Genomic DNA, 16714 nt, shown 5'->3' on the forward strand with positions numbered 1-16714 from the left:
GAGGCGATAAGCAACTCAGTGAGACCCTGTTTCTAAATAAAATACAAAATAGGGCTGGGGATGTGGCTGAGTGGTTGAGTGCCCGAATTCAATCCCCAGTAATATATATATATATATATATATATATATATATATATATATATATATATATATATAGAGTCTTAAAACTGATTTACTTTGACCACAGGAGAAGCACATTCAGCTAAAAATTTTGTTTAATTAGAGTTTAACTAGGAAAAGATTATTACCAATAATAATAGTAACAACAGGGGCTGGGGTTGTGGCTCAGTGGTAGAGTTCTCACCTTGCATGTGTAAGGCACTGGGTTTGATCCTCACCACCACATAAATAAATTAATAAAAGTATTGTGTCCACCTACAACTAAAAAAAATTTACAAAAAATAATAGTAACAACAACCATTTATTGCACATTTATGCTCAGGTTTTAAGTTAAGCTCTTCACATAAACAGTATCAGATTTATATTCAGTCTTTCACTCTGTATTTATGTAACTATTGCAATTTTGCTTCAATGTTATTCAGCGAATTGATAGCCAATTAAATCTAATTGCTTAGAGCAAGAATATAAAGTTGATAATTTTTAGGAGAACTCCACTGATTTTCCTTAGTATGGAAGTACACTAACACAGCAGAAAGCCAACCCTTCAATAATAACTCACCAATTCTTTATAAGCAAGGGAGTTGCAGCAACCACACATGGGTGCCTAAAGTCACTACCAACAGCCTATTCCCAAAAAGTGGGGAAAGAGAGAAAGTTTTCAGCTACATCCATGAGTGGGTTACACACCATCCCATCTTCCCTCATCATAAAACACACACACACACACACACACACACACACACACACACACACAACTGGTGAGTACAGCCAGTGTCTCTTTCAAACTGTTCCTTCTCACTTCTGTCACCTTTATACTAAACCCCATAAATCTACATGGCCCACCTCTTTTCCAATAATGATGGCAATAAGTATTTACATCACCTACTGAAAATATAAACTCTTACCACTTAGTCTTCTCATAGGAAACACAGATTGAATATACTACAAAAATATACTACAACTACACACACACACACACACACATGTTTCAAGAGACTCATGACCTAACATATAGTAAGGCTGACAGAAACACCATAACATAAGACTGGTGATTCCATTTGCTTCCTGATTCTCTTTTAGCTCTTGGGAAATGAAAAACGCTGCCACATTATTCCTCCCTATTCATTTTATTGTATCAGTTCCCAGAATCCTAAGAAAACAACAAACTCTACCCCCAAACTCTTACAGTATTTCATTTTTCATTATTAATCTTAAAATTGGCAAGGAAAAATCTCCTCATGTATAAGAAATTCTCAAATTAACAGTTGATTTGTCATCAGAAATCACTGTCCTGAAGACAGTGGGTTGACAGTTAAAAAAAAAAAATACACTCCAAACATGAAGGAGTTCTAGGTAAGGATAAAGAATAAAGAAATACATCCCAACATGAAAATAAAATAAAAACATAATTTATTTCTAGTACACCTGCTTTATAAATACCAAGAGGAGACTTTCAGGACTTCGGACATTCCAGGCATTCTCCCTATGGCCATTTCTCCTCCTTTTCTCTCTGCTTCCTGGCACCACCTCCAGGCCCTTAATCCACAATGTGCTCTCACCTTAGACCCAGAGCAATGAAAACAGCCATCTGTGGACTGAGACCTCTGAAACTATGAGTCCCAAATAAACTGTTCCTCCTCTAAGCTTTTCTTGTCAGTTATTTTGGTCACAGAGACATGAAAGCTACCCCCCCAAAAAAAGGAACTATGTATAAAACAATCATTGTATAACTGTGTTAGTGTACTGAATATATAAGATGTACATGCATAGCAATGTACTAAATAAAATTTTGTCAAAATTCCTATCACACTGGGACTAAATATTTCAAGTGGTGATAAAATTCTTTAATGTAGAAACTACATACTTTATAAAGTTGTATTAGGCAAGCTCTCAATAAAAATATGAAGGCTGTGAATGACTTTAATAGTTTAGTTTCTCTATAACCTCCAAATTTACATTGAGATATAAACACCTATGGATTCCTCAGCACACAGAAGTATCAGTTCAAAAAGGACATCTCCAGGGCTGGGGATAGCTCAGTTGGTAGAATGCTTGCCTCACATGCACAAGGCCCAAGGCCCTGGGTTCAATCCCTAGCACCAACAACCAAAAAAAAAAAAAAAAAAAAAGAACATCTACAACTGAGTTTTCATTTCCCATTAATCAATACATTAAATTCCAGCTATTTACCAAACTGACTCATGGAAGGAAAGGCTAAAAAATGCTTTTCTAAATTATATGGTACTCTAACACAGCAAAATAATACACCAATGATATTTATATTGTTGATATGATAATGTGTAAGAATTTTAAGGAACAACAAATACTTATTCTGGTAGGACATAATAAAATCGCTTCAGAAGTAATGAAAAACCACCAAACTGAAAGTTTCCAACAATAAACTTATACTGTAAAGCAAACTTAGCATCATGGATAACTAATGGAATTTTTAAAGTTCTATTTATTCATTTAATTTAAAAATTTATGATTTGGAAGGACTTCATAGTTCCCTTCACAGATAAGGAGACTAAACTTAGACAGTTAGACAAACAGACATCTAATTCTAATTTCAAGCACACTTCTTGCCAGTCTAAGAGTGATGAAGGAGTGTTTCCATATGAGTAAAGCAGAAATGTGGAACTATTGGTAATATATGTAATAGTTACTAGAGGTAGAAATTTCTAACAGACATGAACAATATAAACAATTATTGAACAATTACTAAATAACAATTAAATATTTAAGAATTTAACAATTTAGAGATAAAAGTTTCTAACATGTAATATCATAATAATACCCTAATTAGCAATCTCTGCTGAAGAACTAAAATAAAGTATTATCATATTATGCCTTCTACCGTTTTGTCTGTTTTCTGATTTGTAAAAAGGGGATACTAAGGGCTAGGGCTGTGGCTGTGGCTCAGGGGTAGCAAACTTGCCTGGCATGTGTGAGACAACAGGTTTGATTCTCAGCACCACATATAAATAAACAAAAATAAAGGTTTATCAAAAATTAAAATAGGGCTGGGGATGTGGCTCAAGCGGTAGCGCGCTCGTCTGGCATGTGTGCGGCCAGGGTTCAATCCTCAGCACCACATACAAACAAAGATATTTGTGTCTGCGGAGAACTAAAAAATAAATATTAAAAAAAATTCTCTCTCTCTCTCTTTAAAAAAAAAAATCCCTTTGGTTTGAAATAGAAACTTATTTTTAAAAAAAACTAAAATAATTTTTTTTAAAAGGGCGATATTAAAAATGCTTATTTCATGGGGCTGGGGATGTGGCTCAAGTGGTAGCGCGCTCGCCTGGCATGCGTGCGGCCCGGGTTCGATCCTCAGCACCACATACAAACAAAGATGTTGTGTCCGCCGAGAACTAAAAAAAATAAATAAATATTTTTAAAAAAGTGCTTATTTCACAGGACTGTGGTGAAAATTAAAGGAACTTAAAAGCACCCAGCAAATGTTAGGTACTGTTAAGAGATAATCATTTCTCAATTGCATAGGTATTAATTTGTCATAGTAAGACAAAAAAGGAACTATCTTTATTTAAAGGATTATTATGATAATCTTTTCTGGCAACTAGTAAAATCTATCACTAAGTTATATATTTCCTAAAAATTTTAAATGTATAAGATATAATAATATGACTCCTTTCCCTACATAAAAATAACAATCCTAAAACTATAGGGAATTATTAATTAAAATAATCATGTTCTAAGATAATTTTAATTGAATCATTATTTTGTTCAGTATTTCTAAGATTATAATATCCTAAATATCATTAAGAGAATGTTCAAAGACAACTTTCAAATAATTTTAACTTTATACAAATTTTCTCATCTTAATATAAAACATCCTTAAACTAACATCTGTGAAATAACTATGTATTGTATACATTATACTCAGATTACAACAAATCATCACCCAATATCAATAATAAGATAAGCAACTGTATTTATATCCACTTACTGCAATCTCTCTACAAGCCGACATGGATATTCCTGTGCCTTCGATTTGCTTCAACGCATATTCCTTTTCATCTTTTCTGCACATGAACAAAAACAAATTTTTTTAATTTTTTCATATATTACTTTCAGACTCAAAATTGTAACTAAAAAAACAACAGGAATGCATGTAATTTCTCGGAGATATGTAGCCACTATGCCATGCATCACTTTTTTTGGGGTGCTGGGGATTAAACCCAAGGCCTTGTGCATGTGAGGCAAGCACTCTACCCACTGAGCTATATCCCCAGCTCCTCACTTATTATTTTTGATAATATTTCAACTACAGAAATAAGAAATTAAAAAAGCAATTCATGTCATAATGAAAATACTAGACAGAGCCAAAACACAAAATTCAAAACTGAACAGAATAGGATACTAAACACAGCACTAGTTTTGAAGAGTAAACAAGTATAAATATAAACTCAAACATATTGCAAGATAATTCTACTCCTGTCTTAATTATCTGAAGTCTATGAAACCATTCTGTTATAAACATTCACTAAAAAAATAACTGATAGACATAAACTCCCAGAGTCATTTAAAGTAATTTCATAGTATAAAAAGCATTCACAAGACAAGAAACCTGTTCTCACCTAGAAAACTGAGTATCACCTAGAATAAGGGTTATTCAAAAGTTCTAAGACCCCAACCAAAAGCCCTTAAGACTTCAAAACATAGCCACCAACATCTCATTTCTCAGGAAACTCTACAAGAAACTCAGTAGTTACCGTTGGTTTTGCAAACAATAGAAAAAGGATTAGGGATCTCAGAATTGCTAATAGTTAATCAGAGTAACTAGGAATTCAATAATGATGATACAAACCCATAGAACCAACATCAGATGAGCAGCTGGTGAAAAAAATATCTTTGAGACACTAACACCAAAAATACACAAGGACCCCAGCTGAATGCTGGAACTACAGATCATATACGGGGTTGTTCTAATAACAGGGGCATAATTCACGCCCTCCAAATTTTGTCTTTGGAGTAGAGCCTCAGCAAGGTATCATCAGGACATAATGGATGCATTAAAATGCCAAAATAATGCCAAATTTGTCCTATATATTTGTCATTTCACTGTGTTTACTAGCCCATAAAGCAGTTTAAGATGCTTTAAAAACATAACATGCTTTAAAAACATATTTTTGCATGCATTTTAAAGATTATCACAATTACCTATGTTTTGGGGAAATTATTTCATTGTATAAGAAATTATAAAATTATTTCTTTCTTTCTCCCATAGTCAACGTGAAAATCATGGACATTTTTCTTCCAAGATATGCCATTCAGCAAATAAGCAGCATTTTGATAAATAGAAAATACCCCAGATATGTCAAAAGGATGGACTGCAGCCATGACATGTGGCATTATGCCTGTAATCCCAGTGACTTGGGAGGCTGAGGCCCTAAGCAATTTAGTGAGACCCTGTCTCAAAATAAAAAAATAAAAATGGCTGGGGATGTGACTCAGTGGGTTAAGAGTCTCTGAGTTCAATCTCAGTACCCCCCCCAAAAAAAAGGATGGTCTGTGATATAATTATTAAAATGATGGCTATGGTCATTAGAAACATGTAAATGTCTACCATACACCACTAAGAAAATGCACAAATTATGTTATACAGAAATAGATATGCATCTATACATATGTTGGAGATAATACAAAAATTAAAAACAATTGTGTTAAGATATAGGAAATTAAGTCAACCCAAGCACTAAGTAATATTGTCTTTTAAATTAGAATAAAGGCTCAGTGGTGCAGGTCTGTAATCCCAGCAGCTCGGGAGATAGAGGCAGGAGGATCACAAATTCAAAGCCAGCCTCAGCAATTTAGCAAGGCACTAAGCAACTCAGTTAGACCCCATCACTAATAATATACACAATAGGGCTAGGGATGTGACTCAGTGGTCAAATGTCCCTCCCTGAGTTCAATCCATGGTGCCACTCCCCCCACAAAAAAAACTAGAATGGAGGAATCAAAATAATTTAATATTCTGGAAATAATCAACTACTAGGATAATCTCTAATATTTTCAAAGTGAGAGTCTGGGCATGTTTTAAAGACCGAAGTCAAAAATCAGGGAAAGCTTAAATGATCATTTTTTCTCTTTTCTCCATAATGCTTCCTATTTCTTCAGATCACTCAGAAGTCTCAAAAAAATCATAAACAGCAGGTAACCAAATATAATGAAAGCCAAGTACATGTGTGACAGCACACATGCCTGAGATACTCTGACACAATGCTTAAAACGTACAGATTATACATTTAACAAGTAAATTAACTACCAGGTATCTCTTATTAAGTTTAATAAGTTCTTAAAACAAAATTATAAAAGCTTTCTGACAAATTTTTCACAAGTGATCACATTTTTCAACAGAAATATTTCAATTCCCCGTTTCCCTAAATGAAGAGCTCCAGAAGCTCATGTAATTACATAGTTTTATTTTTAATACTGTAAAGAATATTACACAATCTGGATAGGATATCGTTGCTATGGAAACTATAAGATTTTTTGCAGTAAGTCAAAAAGTGCAAAATTAACACATCACATTAATGGCTTTTGAATTTCACATCCAGACTGTCAAAGGAATTTGAAAGCTTGAGCAGAATAGACTGAAGCATAGGCCTCTTACTCTGAATTATATGGATAGGAACAAGGAATGAACCCAGTAATTATTTCACTTAATAAGTTTAAATATAACTTCCATCTGTTAAATCAATACTAAAAAATCTGTAATTTTAAATTCCGCAGTTTTTAAATGGAGAATAAAGTAGTACATATATCATTACTATTTCTCTTTTGTATACTGCCATATGGTAAATGGTGATGTGGCACCTCTGAAATTCACCGTGTGAAACAGCAAGGTCCCATAGGGTATAAGGAACTCAAGCAGAAACATCTCCTGAATGAAACATGTGAATGCTAATTTGAGGGCAGAGGCTAATACTTTAGTATAAAGACTAAAGATGTGTCCCCTTTACCACATGTCCAGAAATATTTCAGTAACTAAGTACATGGGGTAGGGAAGCTTTACTGCTCTTATCCAATGTCAGTGTCCCTTTCCTGGAGTTCTCCCATGTAATAGTAGTATTTCATACCACACAGCTTGGAAGTTTCAGGTACGTGTAATATTAAGTATCATAAAAGTACAATGTTTTCTTTTATATGACAAGTGTGGAAAAGCAGGCAAATCTGTCCTGCCCTGCTATGACAGTTTAATTTTTAGAGGGCACCTTAATTCTTCCCTAACTCTATTTTAAAAGACAAGAAGAGAGACATACAAATACAGTTTTAGGAAAATTGCTTTTTACATTTTAATGTTCATTAAATAGCATGACTACAGAAAAGGCATCCTAAAAATAATCCAAGAAGTCTAATAAGTAAAAGTACAGGATTAAAATTTACATACATGTGTGTATGTATACATATTTGTAGTAAAAACATAGATATATACTATAGTGAATTTTTAAAATTTAAGGCATGTCTCCCATTTGTCCATAATGTGTATCAATACCATGCAAACTTCACTCTCACTTGTCACAATGAAAAAAGAAAAAAATATTAAGCAGAAACTGTGATTCTATTAAGTTTTCCATCTGAGACACTAAGTTCTGGAAAATTCTTGATGCAAACAATTCTAAAGATAATAGAAAAATAAGTACCTATTTGTACAAAGAGTAGAAATTACCACCTTAAGTGAAAACAATCCTAGGCAGAAAACCACACTCAATGTATAATTTAAAGGTAATTCAGAGAATTTCTCAAGTACAGAGAATCAAGTTCAGTAGAAAAATCTCCTGAGTGAAATACTGAGAACTAGTTTAATGGAAAACATGACCTTACACTTTTCAGTAAGGTCCAAACTAGATGCCCAGCTCCAAGAGAACTGTAGCAAGGTAATACACCATTCAGCAGCCAACATACACAAATATTTTTAGTGGTAGCTCAAACCTCTCTTGTTATAATCATAATTAGATTAACCCAAGGATCTCCAGCTCCTAGCAATACTCTAGGAGGTATCCAGGTCAACACTGAACTACCTCTGGTCGAAGAACCTATAGCAAACAAAAAAGTCAGAAAAAGAAATTTTAGAAAAAAGATGAAGCCACCCAGAACCTCAAAGCTAAGAGGTCCTGGAATAACATATACAAAGCTCTGAAAGAAAATAGATGCCAACCAAGAATCCTATATCCAGCAAGATTAAGCTTCAGATTTAAAGATGAAATAAAAACCTTCCATGATAAACAAAAACTAAAAGAATTCACAACTTTTGGGTATAGACTGAGAAGTAAGATAGCTGGGTCAAAAAGTGGTTCCATTCCCATTTTTCCAAGGAATCTCCATACTGCTTTCTATATTGAATGCAGCATTTTGCTGTCCCACCACCAATGTATGAGTGTGCCTTTTTCCACAAATCCTTACCAACACTTATTATTGTTTGTATTCTTTTTTAAAAAAATATTTTTTTAGTTGTAGGTGGACACAATATTGCTGGCTCGGATCCCCCCTGGCCCCCAGGGCTTGGTGCCGGCCCTGGTTTCGGGTTCTTGTTGTGCACGTCAAAGAGGCCAGCTCCCAAGGCCTTGAAAGATTTGTGGTGTCTGTTTTCATATTCAGCCTATAATGGTCATGTGGGAACGTCCTGACCTGCTTGGGTCTGATAAGGTTCCTGGTTGAAGGCTTAGTATGAGTCGACAAGGACCACCTGCCCTCCTCCGTCCTTGCTCCCGCCTACTAGTGGCTTTCTATTCTATCTGAAAGAAATATATAAGTATGAGCTGAGATAATAAAGTCAGAGAGTCTCTCCTGGATGAAGAACCTTGGTGTCCTGTGAATTTTTTTAATCCCGACGCCTCCCGCCGGACTCGGTCCATTTTGCCGGACGCGGCACAATATTTTATTTTTATGTGGTGCTGAGGATCAAACCCAGTGTCTCACACATGCTAAGCAAGTGCTCTACCTCTGAGCCACAACCTCAGCCCCTTGTTTGTATTCTTAATAGCTGCCATTCTGGCTGGAGTGAGATGAAATCTTAAAGTAGTTTTGATTTGCATTTCTCTAATTGCTAGAGATGTTGAACATTTTTTCATATATTTGTTGATTGATTGTATATCATGTTCTGAGAAGTGTCTGTTCAGTTCCTTAGCCCATTTATTGATTGGGTTATTTGTTTTGGGGGGGGGGTTAAGATTTTTGAGTTCTTAATATATTCTGGAGATTAGTGCTCTAGCTATGTGCGTGTATTAAAAATTTGCTCCCATTCTGTAGGCTCTCTATTCACCTCCTTGATTGTTTCTTTTGCTGAGAAGAAGCTTTTTAGTTTGAATCCATCTCATTTATTGATTCTTGATTTTAATTCTTGCGCTATAGGAGTCTTATTAAGGAAGTTGGGGCCTAATCTGACATGACGGAGACTTGGGCCTACTTTTTCTTCTATTAGGCGCAGGGTCTCTGGTATAATTCCTAGGTCCTTGATCCACTTTGAGTTGAGTTTTGTGCATGGTGAGAGACAGGGGTTGAATTTCATTTTGTTGCATATGGATATCCTGTTCTCCCAGCACTATCTGTTGAAGAGGCAAGGTTGGTTCAACATATGGAAATTAATAAATGTAATTAATCACATTAATAGATTTTAACAAAGAATCATATGATCATCAACAGATACAGAGAAAGCATTTGACAAAATACAGCAGCCCTTCATGTTCAAAACACTAGAAAAACTAGAGATAGTTGGAACATAACTCAACATTGTAAAAGCTAAATCCAAGACCAATGTCATTCTAAATGAAGAAAAATTAAAAGCATTCCCTCTAAAAACAAGAGAAGGATGCCCTCTCTCTCTCTTCTATTCAACATAATTCTTGAAAATCTAACTAGAACAATTAGACAGAAGGAATAATTTAAAGGGATAAGAATAGGGAAAGAAGAACTCAAAACTATCCGTATTTGCTGATGACATGATTATATATATATATATATATATATATATTTTATGTTAAACTTGTCTTTATTGCTCTGGGCAAGGATTCCATCACTCCAGCCTACTGTTAAGGTATTTTGGAAGCAGATTTATTCCAAATACATACATAATTCCTCTCCTCTCTTTTCAATGGTTGAACAGGGATGGGGGAGTAGCTCAGTAAAAAGTAACTGATGCTTTTCCAATAATATTTTGCTTTGGGGTTCATAAAAGTGGGTAGAATATGGTAGGTATATGTCCCACCAGAGTTTGGAAATTTTCCTTACCTACCCTAAAATTAAACATACTTATTGTAAATACTTTTACAAAAATTACCATTTTTAAACTATTAAAGTGTATAATCAGTGGCATTAAGTACATTCACTTTTTTTGGCAATCATCACCATCTATCTTCAGAATGTTTTCAGATTTGCAAACTGACACTCTACACCCATTAAACAATAGCTGATAGCCTCCTTCCCTATCCTTTAACCACCACCATTCTACTCCTAGACTACTTTTGGACTGTTTCGCTTTCACTTAATAAGAAAGACAGTCTACTGCTGACCAGTGGGGTTGCTTCTCTACATGCAAGTTTTCTTGCATATAGTCGATTTGAGTTCATTATAGAGAAAGGTGGAGACAAATTGGATGTGGGCCTCCTATCCTCGTCTCAGCAGCCCTTCTTTCGCATCAAAAAGTTGATCTTTCGAGCCATTTCCATGTTGTAGATCTGCCTGCAGGTTTCATAGCTTTCCTGCTGTCGCTTGCGGCAAGGTTTCTCATAGTATCTTTGTCATTTAATGTCCTCAATGAGCCCATCCATGCTGAGGATTCTGTTTCGTGTACCATCACAGTCCTGGCAATGAACTTCAGGTGCTTTGCCATGACCTTGGATTTAAGTCTTCATTCTTCAGGACCCGAGAAAACCAAGGGAAAGCTTCGCCACCGAGACCGCATCGCCTAGCGTGGGGGGACAGTCGGGGCAGAGGTGCACAGCAGGTCCCAGCTACCGCTCACCACCCAGAGGAGGGTTAGGGCAGCGACTGGACAAGGAGTCTGCTGGGCGTTGGGGAGGGGGCCACTGTGCAGACCCGGCCCTCCCCAGGCCCTACCAGACTCCCCCAATGCAGAGGAAGTCGCTCACCTGGCACCCTCAGAACACGCCTGACCCCCAGCCTAAGATTTTATATTTAGAACACCAAAATCTCTACCAGAAAGCCTCTAGAACTCATAAATGAATTCAGCAAAGTATCAGGATATAAAATTAACACCCATAAATCAATTACATCCCTATACATCAGGGATTAATCCACTAAAAGAGAAATTAGAAAAACCATCCCCTTCACAATAGCCTCAAAATATAATAAAAACATTTGGGAATCAATGTAACAAAAGAGATGGAAAACCTATACAATTAAAGATAAAGAACACTAAAGAAAGAAACTGAAGAAGACCTTACAAGATGGAAAGATCTCTAATGCTCCTGGATAGACAGAATTAACATTGTCAAATGGCCATATTACCAAAAGCATCATACAGATTTAATACAATTCCTATTAAAATCACAATGGCTTTCTTTATAGAAACAGAAAAAGCAGTCATGACATTCATCTGGAAAAACAAGAAGCCCAGAATAGCCAAAGCAATACTTAGCAAGAAAAATGAAGCAAGAGGCATCACAATACCAGACCTTAAATTATATTACAGAGCCACAGTAACAAAAACAGAATGGTATTGGCACCAAAACAGATAGTATGCCAATGGTAGAGAACAGACGACACAGAGACAAACCCACATAAATACAGTTACCTCATACTAGACAAAGGCACCAAAAACATACATTGGAGAAAAGATAGCCTCTTCAATAAATGGTGCTGGTAAAACTGGAAATCCATATGTAGCAAAATGAAATTAAACCCCAATCTCTCACCCTACACAAAATTCAATTCAAAGTGTATCAAAGACTTAGGCACTAGAACAGAGACCCTGTGCCTAATAGAAGAAAAAGCAAGCCCAAATCTCCACCATGTCAGCTTAGGAACTGACTTCCTTAACAAGACTTCTAACTCACAAGAAGTAAAATCAAGAATCAATAAATGGAATGGAATCAAACAAAAAAACTTCTTCACAGCCAAGGAAACAATAAAAAATGTTAATACAGAGTCTAAGAATGGGGAAAGAAGAATAGAGTATTAATATATAATACGCACCTCAGAGTATTAATATATAAAGGATATATAAAGAACACCCCCCCAAAAAAAAAACACCAAATAATCCAATCAATAAATGGGCAAAGGAACTGAACAGACACTTCGCAAGTAACTCTGATAGGCTTTCTACCCACAAGAGAGGTGCAAGCAGGAACAGAGATTATGTAACCAATAATTCCTTTTGAGCTTTAAGGAAAGTAACTCCATAAATCATGCCTTTAAGGGAGGTGTTCCCCAGGCAGAAAAGAGATGAGGATGTCAGAAAATTCCAGGTAGATAACCATGGTATAAGGAAAAAAAGCAACATATTCAGTAAGGTATTCAGTAAAACCGGAGGTTAGAAAAGTAAAGAAAGGAAAGGAACCATGGGAGCTCTACAAAGAAGTTTGAACTTTTTATGTAAACAATGTGGAGCCAAAAGTTTTTAAAAAGAACAGATACATTCACAAATTCTTTCTCAGAAAAAAAATAACTGGTAATAATTACAGAGAAAAACTTGTGGTAAAGTAAATATTTGATACGTTGAATCAAACATCCAGATAAATGAAGATGAAAAATTAATTTAGAATAGCAGCAGAGAATAATGGATTAAAAAGACACTTCTGATACAACCAGAGATATGAAAAATTGTGCTCTATATGTATAACATAATTATAATGCATTCTGCTGTCATATATAAAAAAATTAATAAAATAAAAAATTAAAAAGTCACTTTTGAAGCTGGGCATGGTGGTACATTCCTATAATCCCAGCGACTCATGAGTCTGAGGCAGAAGGATCACAAATTTCTCAGCAAGACCCTCAGCAATTTAATAAGACCCTGTCTCAAAATTAAAAATAAAAAAGACTGGGGATTTAGCTCAGTGGTAAAGCAACCCTAGGTTCATTCCCCAGGATTCCCCCCTCCCAAAAAGAACATTTCTGAGTCTTCTGTATGTGATGGTGAGGATGGTTCTGAAGATGGGTGAAGTTTCCCCTTTGTCTAAAGGTGAATGACAACCTTAACCACAGAAATGATAACATTTTTATACAGCCATCTCTTAAAATTTTTTATTTTGGGTAGTGGGGATTGAACCTAGGGGCACTTTTACCACTGAGTTACATCACCAGTCCTTTTTACTCTATTTTGAGGCCAAATCTCACTTAATTGACCAGGCTGGCCTCAAATCTGTGCCGCAGTCTGTCTGGGCACAAAATAACCGAGCCGCCACAAAGCCTTGTAGGTTCAAACAGCAATTCTTTATTCCCGAACTCTCACCAGCACTCTACACACACTTCCCGGGAATACACTCCCTCCACCAGGCTCCTTGAGCCAATTCTCCCGAACCAGCGAGAACTCAAACGGGAACTCCAAAGTAGCGGGCACCCGCCCAAGGCAGCAGGATCCGTCCAATCCTGGAGCCACCCTATTCCCAGCAGGATCCGCCCTAATCCCCAGAGCCGCCCTATTCCTGGAGCAGGGTTACCTTTCAACCATTCCCTCTAGCAAAATGCCAGGCATCATTCCGTCATTCCGACTAAGACTAAACTGTGGCTCTCAACAAATCTGCAATCCTCCTGCCTCAGCCTCCCAAGACACTGGGATTATAGGTGTGTGCCACTGTATACAACCATATGTTAAATGGAGAGCTATAATTCATTTTAAAGAAAAACAATTCACTGAATTGAATTCACGTACCAATGTATCTCATCAGTGGTATAACAACACTTCACTCTTATCAGGATATGTTGATATTTCCCCCAAACTTCTTACTTTTCATTCAAAAACTATTTGAACCATCAATGTACTTCTAAAATCTCAAATTCAACATTGCATTGGTAACTACATTACAAATTATCAATAATTTTGAATTTTAATTCTAAAAATGTCAAATTCTTAATTCTCAGGAATTAGTGAAATTAAAATAAACTTATCTGCAGTAATCCTTAAGATCCAGGCATCCCAAGTGTTAAACTTAAAACAAATAAGTGATTTATTTTAACAGAATGTAAATCATTAGCAAATATTTAGTATAACCAAATTTTTGTATAAAATATCTAACTTTGAGAATTCGTGAATCTCAAGTCAAACCTACTTGCTATAGACAAGAGATGCAAGACATTTATTTCAGACACATTTTTTTCAGCACACACTGTGTGCCAAGCACTGGTACTGGACTCTGAGAACAGGAGAAAGAAGGAGCTGACTCCCTTGTGAATCTTTATAGAGACACAAGCAAGGGATACTCTAATAGGTGCTATATATATGCAAAGTACATGAGATTAAAATATGGAAAGAAGGGCTTAGTTTGGTAGAACACGAAAAAAGAAAGGGCTATCCGGTAAATAATTTTCAAAGGACACATCCAAGTGGAACTTAAGAGATGAGCAGAATTTCTTACAGAAGAGGGGACAGGGCAGAAATGTACAAAGTTTTAAGATTAAAATCCATGCTGTATTCAAGAAAAAGGCAGAAGACAGGTACAGTTAAAACACAAAGCTAGAGAAAAGAGCAAAGAATATAAAATAAGCATAGTTTTGTGTGGTAAACCTGAAGTTGGCATTTTACCCCTATAACAGGAAGCCATCAGAGGTTTCTCAACAAGAGAAACATATGATTAAACAGATACTCTTGATAAGCAGTAGTATTCCAGATGAATCAGAGGTTTTAAAGCTACATATAAGGAACCACTGTAATGGTTTGGGGAGGGTTGATGAGGGCCAAAATTAAAGAAAATACAGTAGGAGTGAAGGGAATGAATCCAAGGCACATTCCAGAAATGGAATAATCTACTGCAGTCAAATATATTTGGTTACATTGTAGGCATTTGAAAAATATTTGACAAATCAATGTTAATATACATGTATACATATATGGTTCTATGGCAGACAGCCAGCTAAACACCTTAAGATGACTAAGGTTTCCAGAGTATTGTCTCAGTGAAATTAAGGTCACTAAACAAAATTTGATATATGTACATGTGTGTGTGCGCACGCGTGCGCAGGAAGGAAAGGGAGAGGGGAAAAGAGAGGGAAAAGAGAGGAAAAAGGAAGGAGGGAGGAAGGGGGATGAGGGAGGGAGGAAGGGGGATGAGGGAGGGAGGAAGGGGGATGAGGGAGGGAGGGGGAGAGGGAGGGGGGAGAGGGAGAGAAAGAGAGAGCGAGAGAGCGAGAGAGCGAGAGAGCCAGAGAGCGAGAGAGCGAGAGAGAGCGATTATGAGCCAGTTTGCAGACAGTTTCTCAAAACTCTAGCCAGGGCAATCAGGCAAGAGAAGGAAATTAGGAGCATATGAATTGGAAAAGAAGAAGTCACACTATCATTGTTTACTGATGACATGATCCTATAAACAGAAGACCCAAAAAATCCCATTAGAAGACTTCTAGAAATGACAAATGAATTTAGCAAAGTAGCAGAATACAAGATCAATACTCATAAATCAACAGTTTTCCATAGTCCAACAGTGATTCAGATGAGAAAAAAAATCAGGAAAACCACCACCTTCACAACAGCCTAAAAAAATAAAATACCTGGGAATTAATGTAACCACAGAGGAGAAAACAGAACACTGAAGAAAGAAATTGAAGAGGATCTCAGAAGATACAAATACCTCCCATGTTCTTGGTTAGGCAGAATTAATATAGTCAAAATGGGCATATTACCAAAAGTTATATGCATATCCAATGCAGTCCTAATCAAAATACTTACAACATTCTTCACAGAACTAAAAGAAACAGTCCTAACATTCATTTGGAAGAAGAGACCCAAAATAGCCAAAGCAATTCCAAACAAGAAAAGTGATGTAGGAGGGATCACAATACCCAATCTCAAATTATATTACAGAGCTACAATAGCAAAAACAGAATGGTATTAGCATCAAAAGAGACATGAAAACCAATGGAATAGAATAGAAGACACAGAGACAAACCCAATTTTATGCAGCCATCTGATCCTTGACAGAGGCGCCAAAAAAATATATGTTAAAGAAAAGACAACCTACTTAACAAATGCTGCTGGGAAAACTTGTTATCCATATATATAGAAGAATGAATTAAGATCCCTATCTTTCACATACCACAAAAATTCAAATAAAAATGAACTTAAAAATTAAGACAAGAGGGCTGGGGTTGTGGCTCAGAGGTAGAGCACTTACCTACATGCATGAGGCACTGGGTTCGATCCTTAGCACCACATAAGAATAAAATAAAATAAAGTGTTCACCTATAACTAAATATTTTTTTAAAAATAAGACAAGAAAACTTAAAACTACTAGAAGAAAACATAAGGTCAACACTTCATCAAAACTTCCTCAAGGGGCTGGGGATGTGGCTCAAGCGGTAGCGCGCTCGCCTGGCATGCGTGCGTCCTGGGTTCGATTCTCAGCACCACATACCAACAAAGATGTTGTGTCTGCCGAGAACTAAAAAATAAATATTAAAA

At 36.1% G+C, this 16714-nt stretch overlaps 1 protein-coding gene across 8 annotated transcripts in view; it reads right to left on the reverse strand.

Annotated features, from left to right (window-relative positions):
* CDK19 (cyclin dependent kinase 19) overlaps nt 1–16714 on the reverse strand; it is a 164287-nt gene that overhangs the window by 96657 nt on the left and 50916 nt on the right. For all 8 annotated transcript variants that reach the window (XM_081294525.1, XM_081294528.1, XM_081294526.1 and 5 more), the window contains one exon: nt 4091–4166. In XM_081294525.1, coding sequence (XP_081150651.1) covers nt 4091–4166 — 76 coding nt within the window. The remainder of the gene's footprint in view (nt 1–4090; nt 4167–16714) is intronic.

The sequence above is a fragment of the Spermophilus citellus genome (assembly GCF_964194105.1).
Source record: "Spermophilus citellus genome assembly, chromosome: 5".
In the NCBI taxonomy this organism is placed as follows: Eukaryota; Metazoa; Chordata; class Mammalia; order Rodentia; family Sciuridae; genus Spermophilus; species Spermophilus citellus.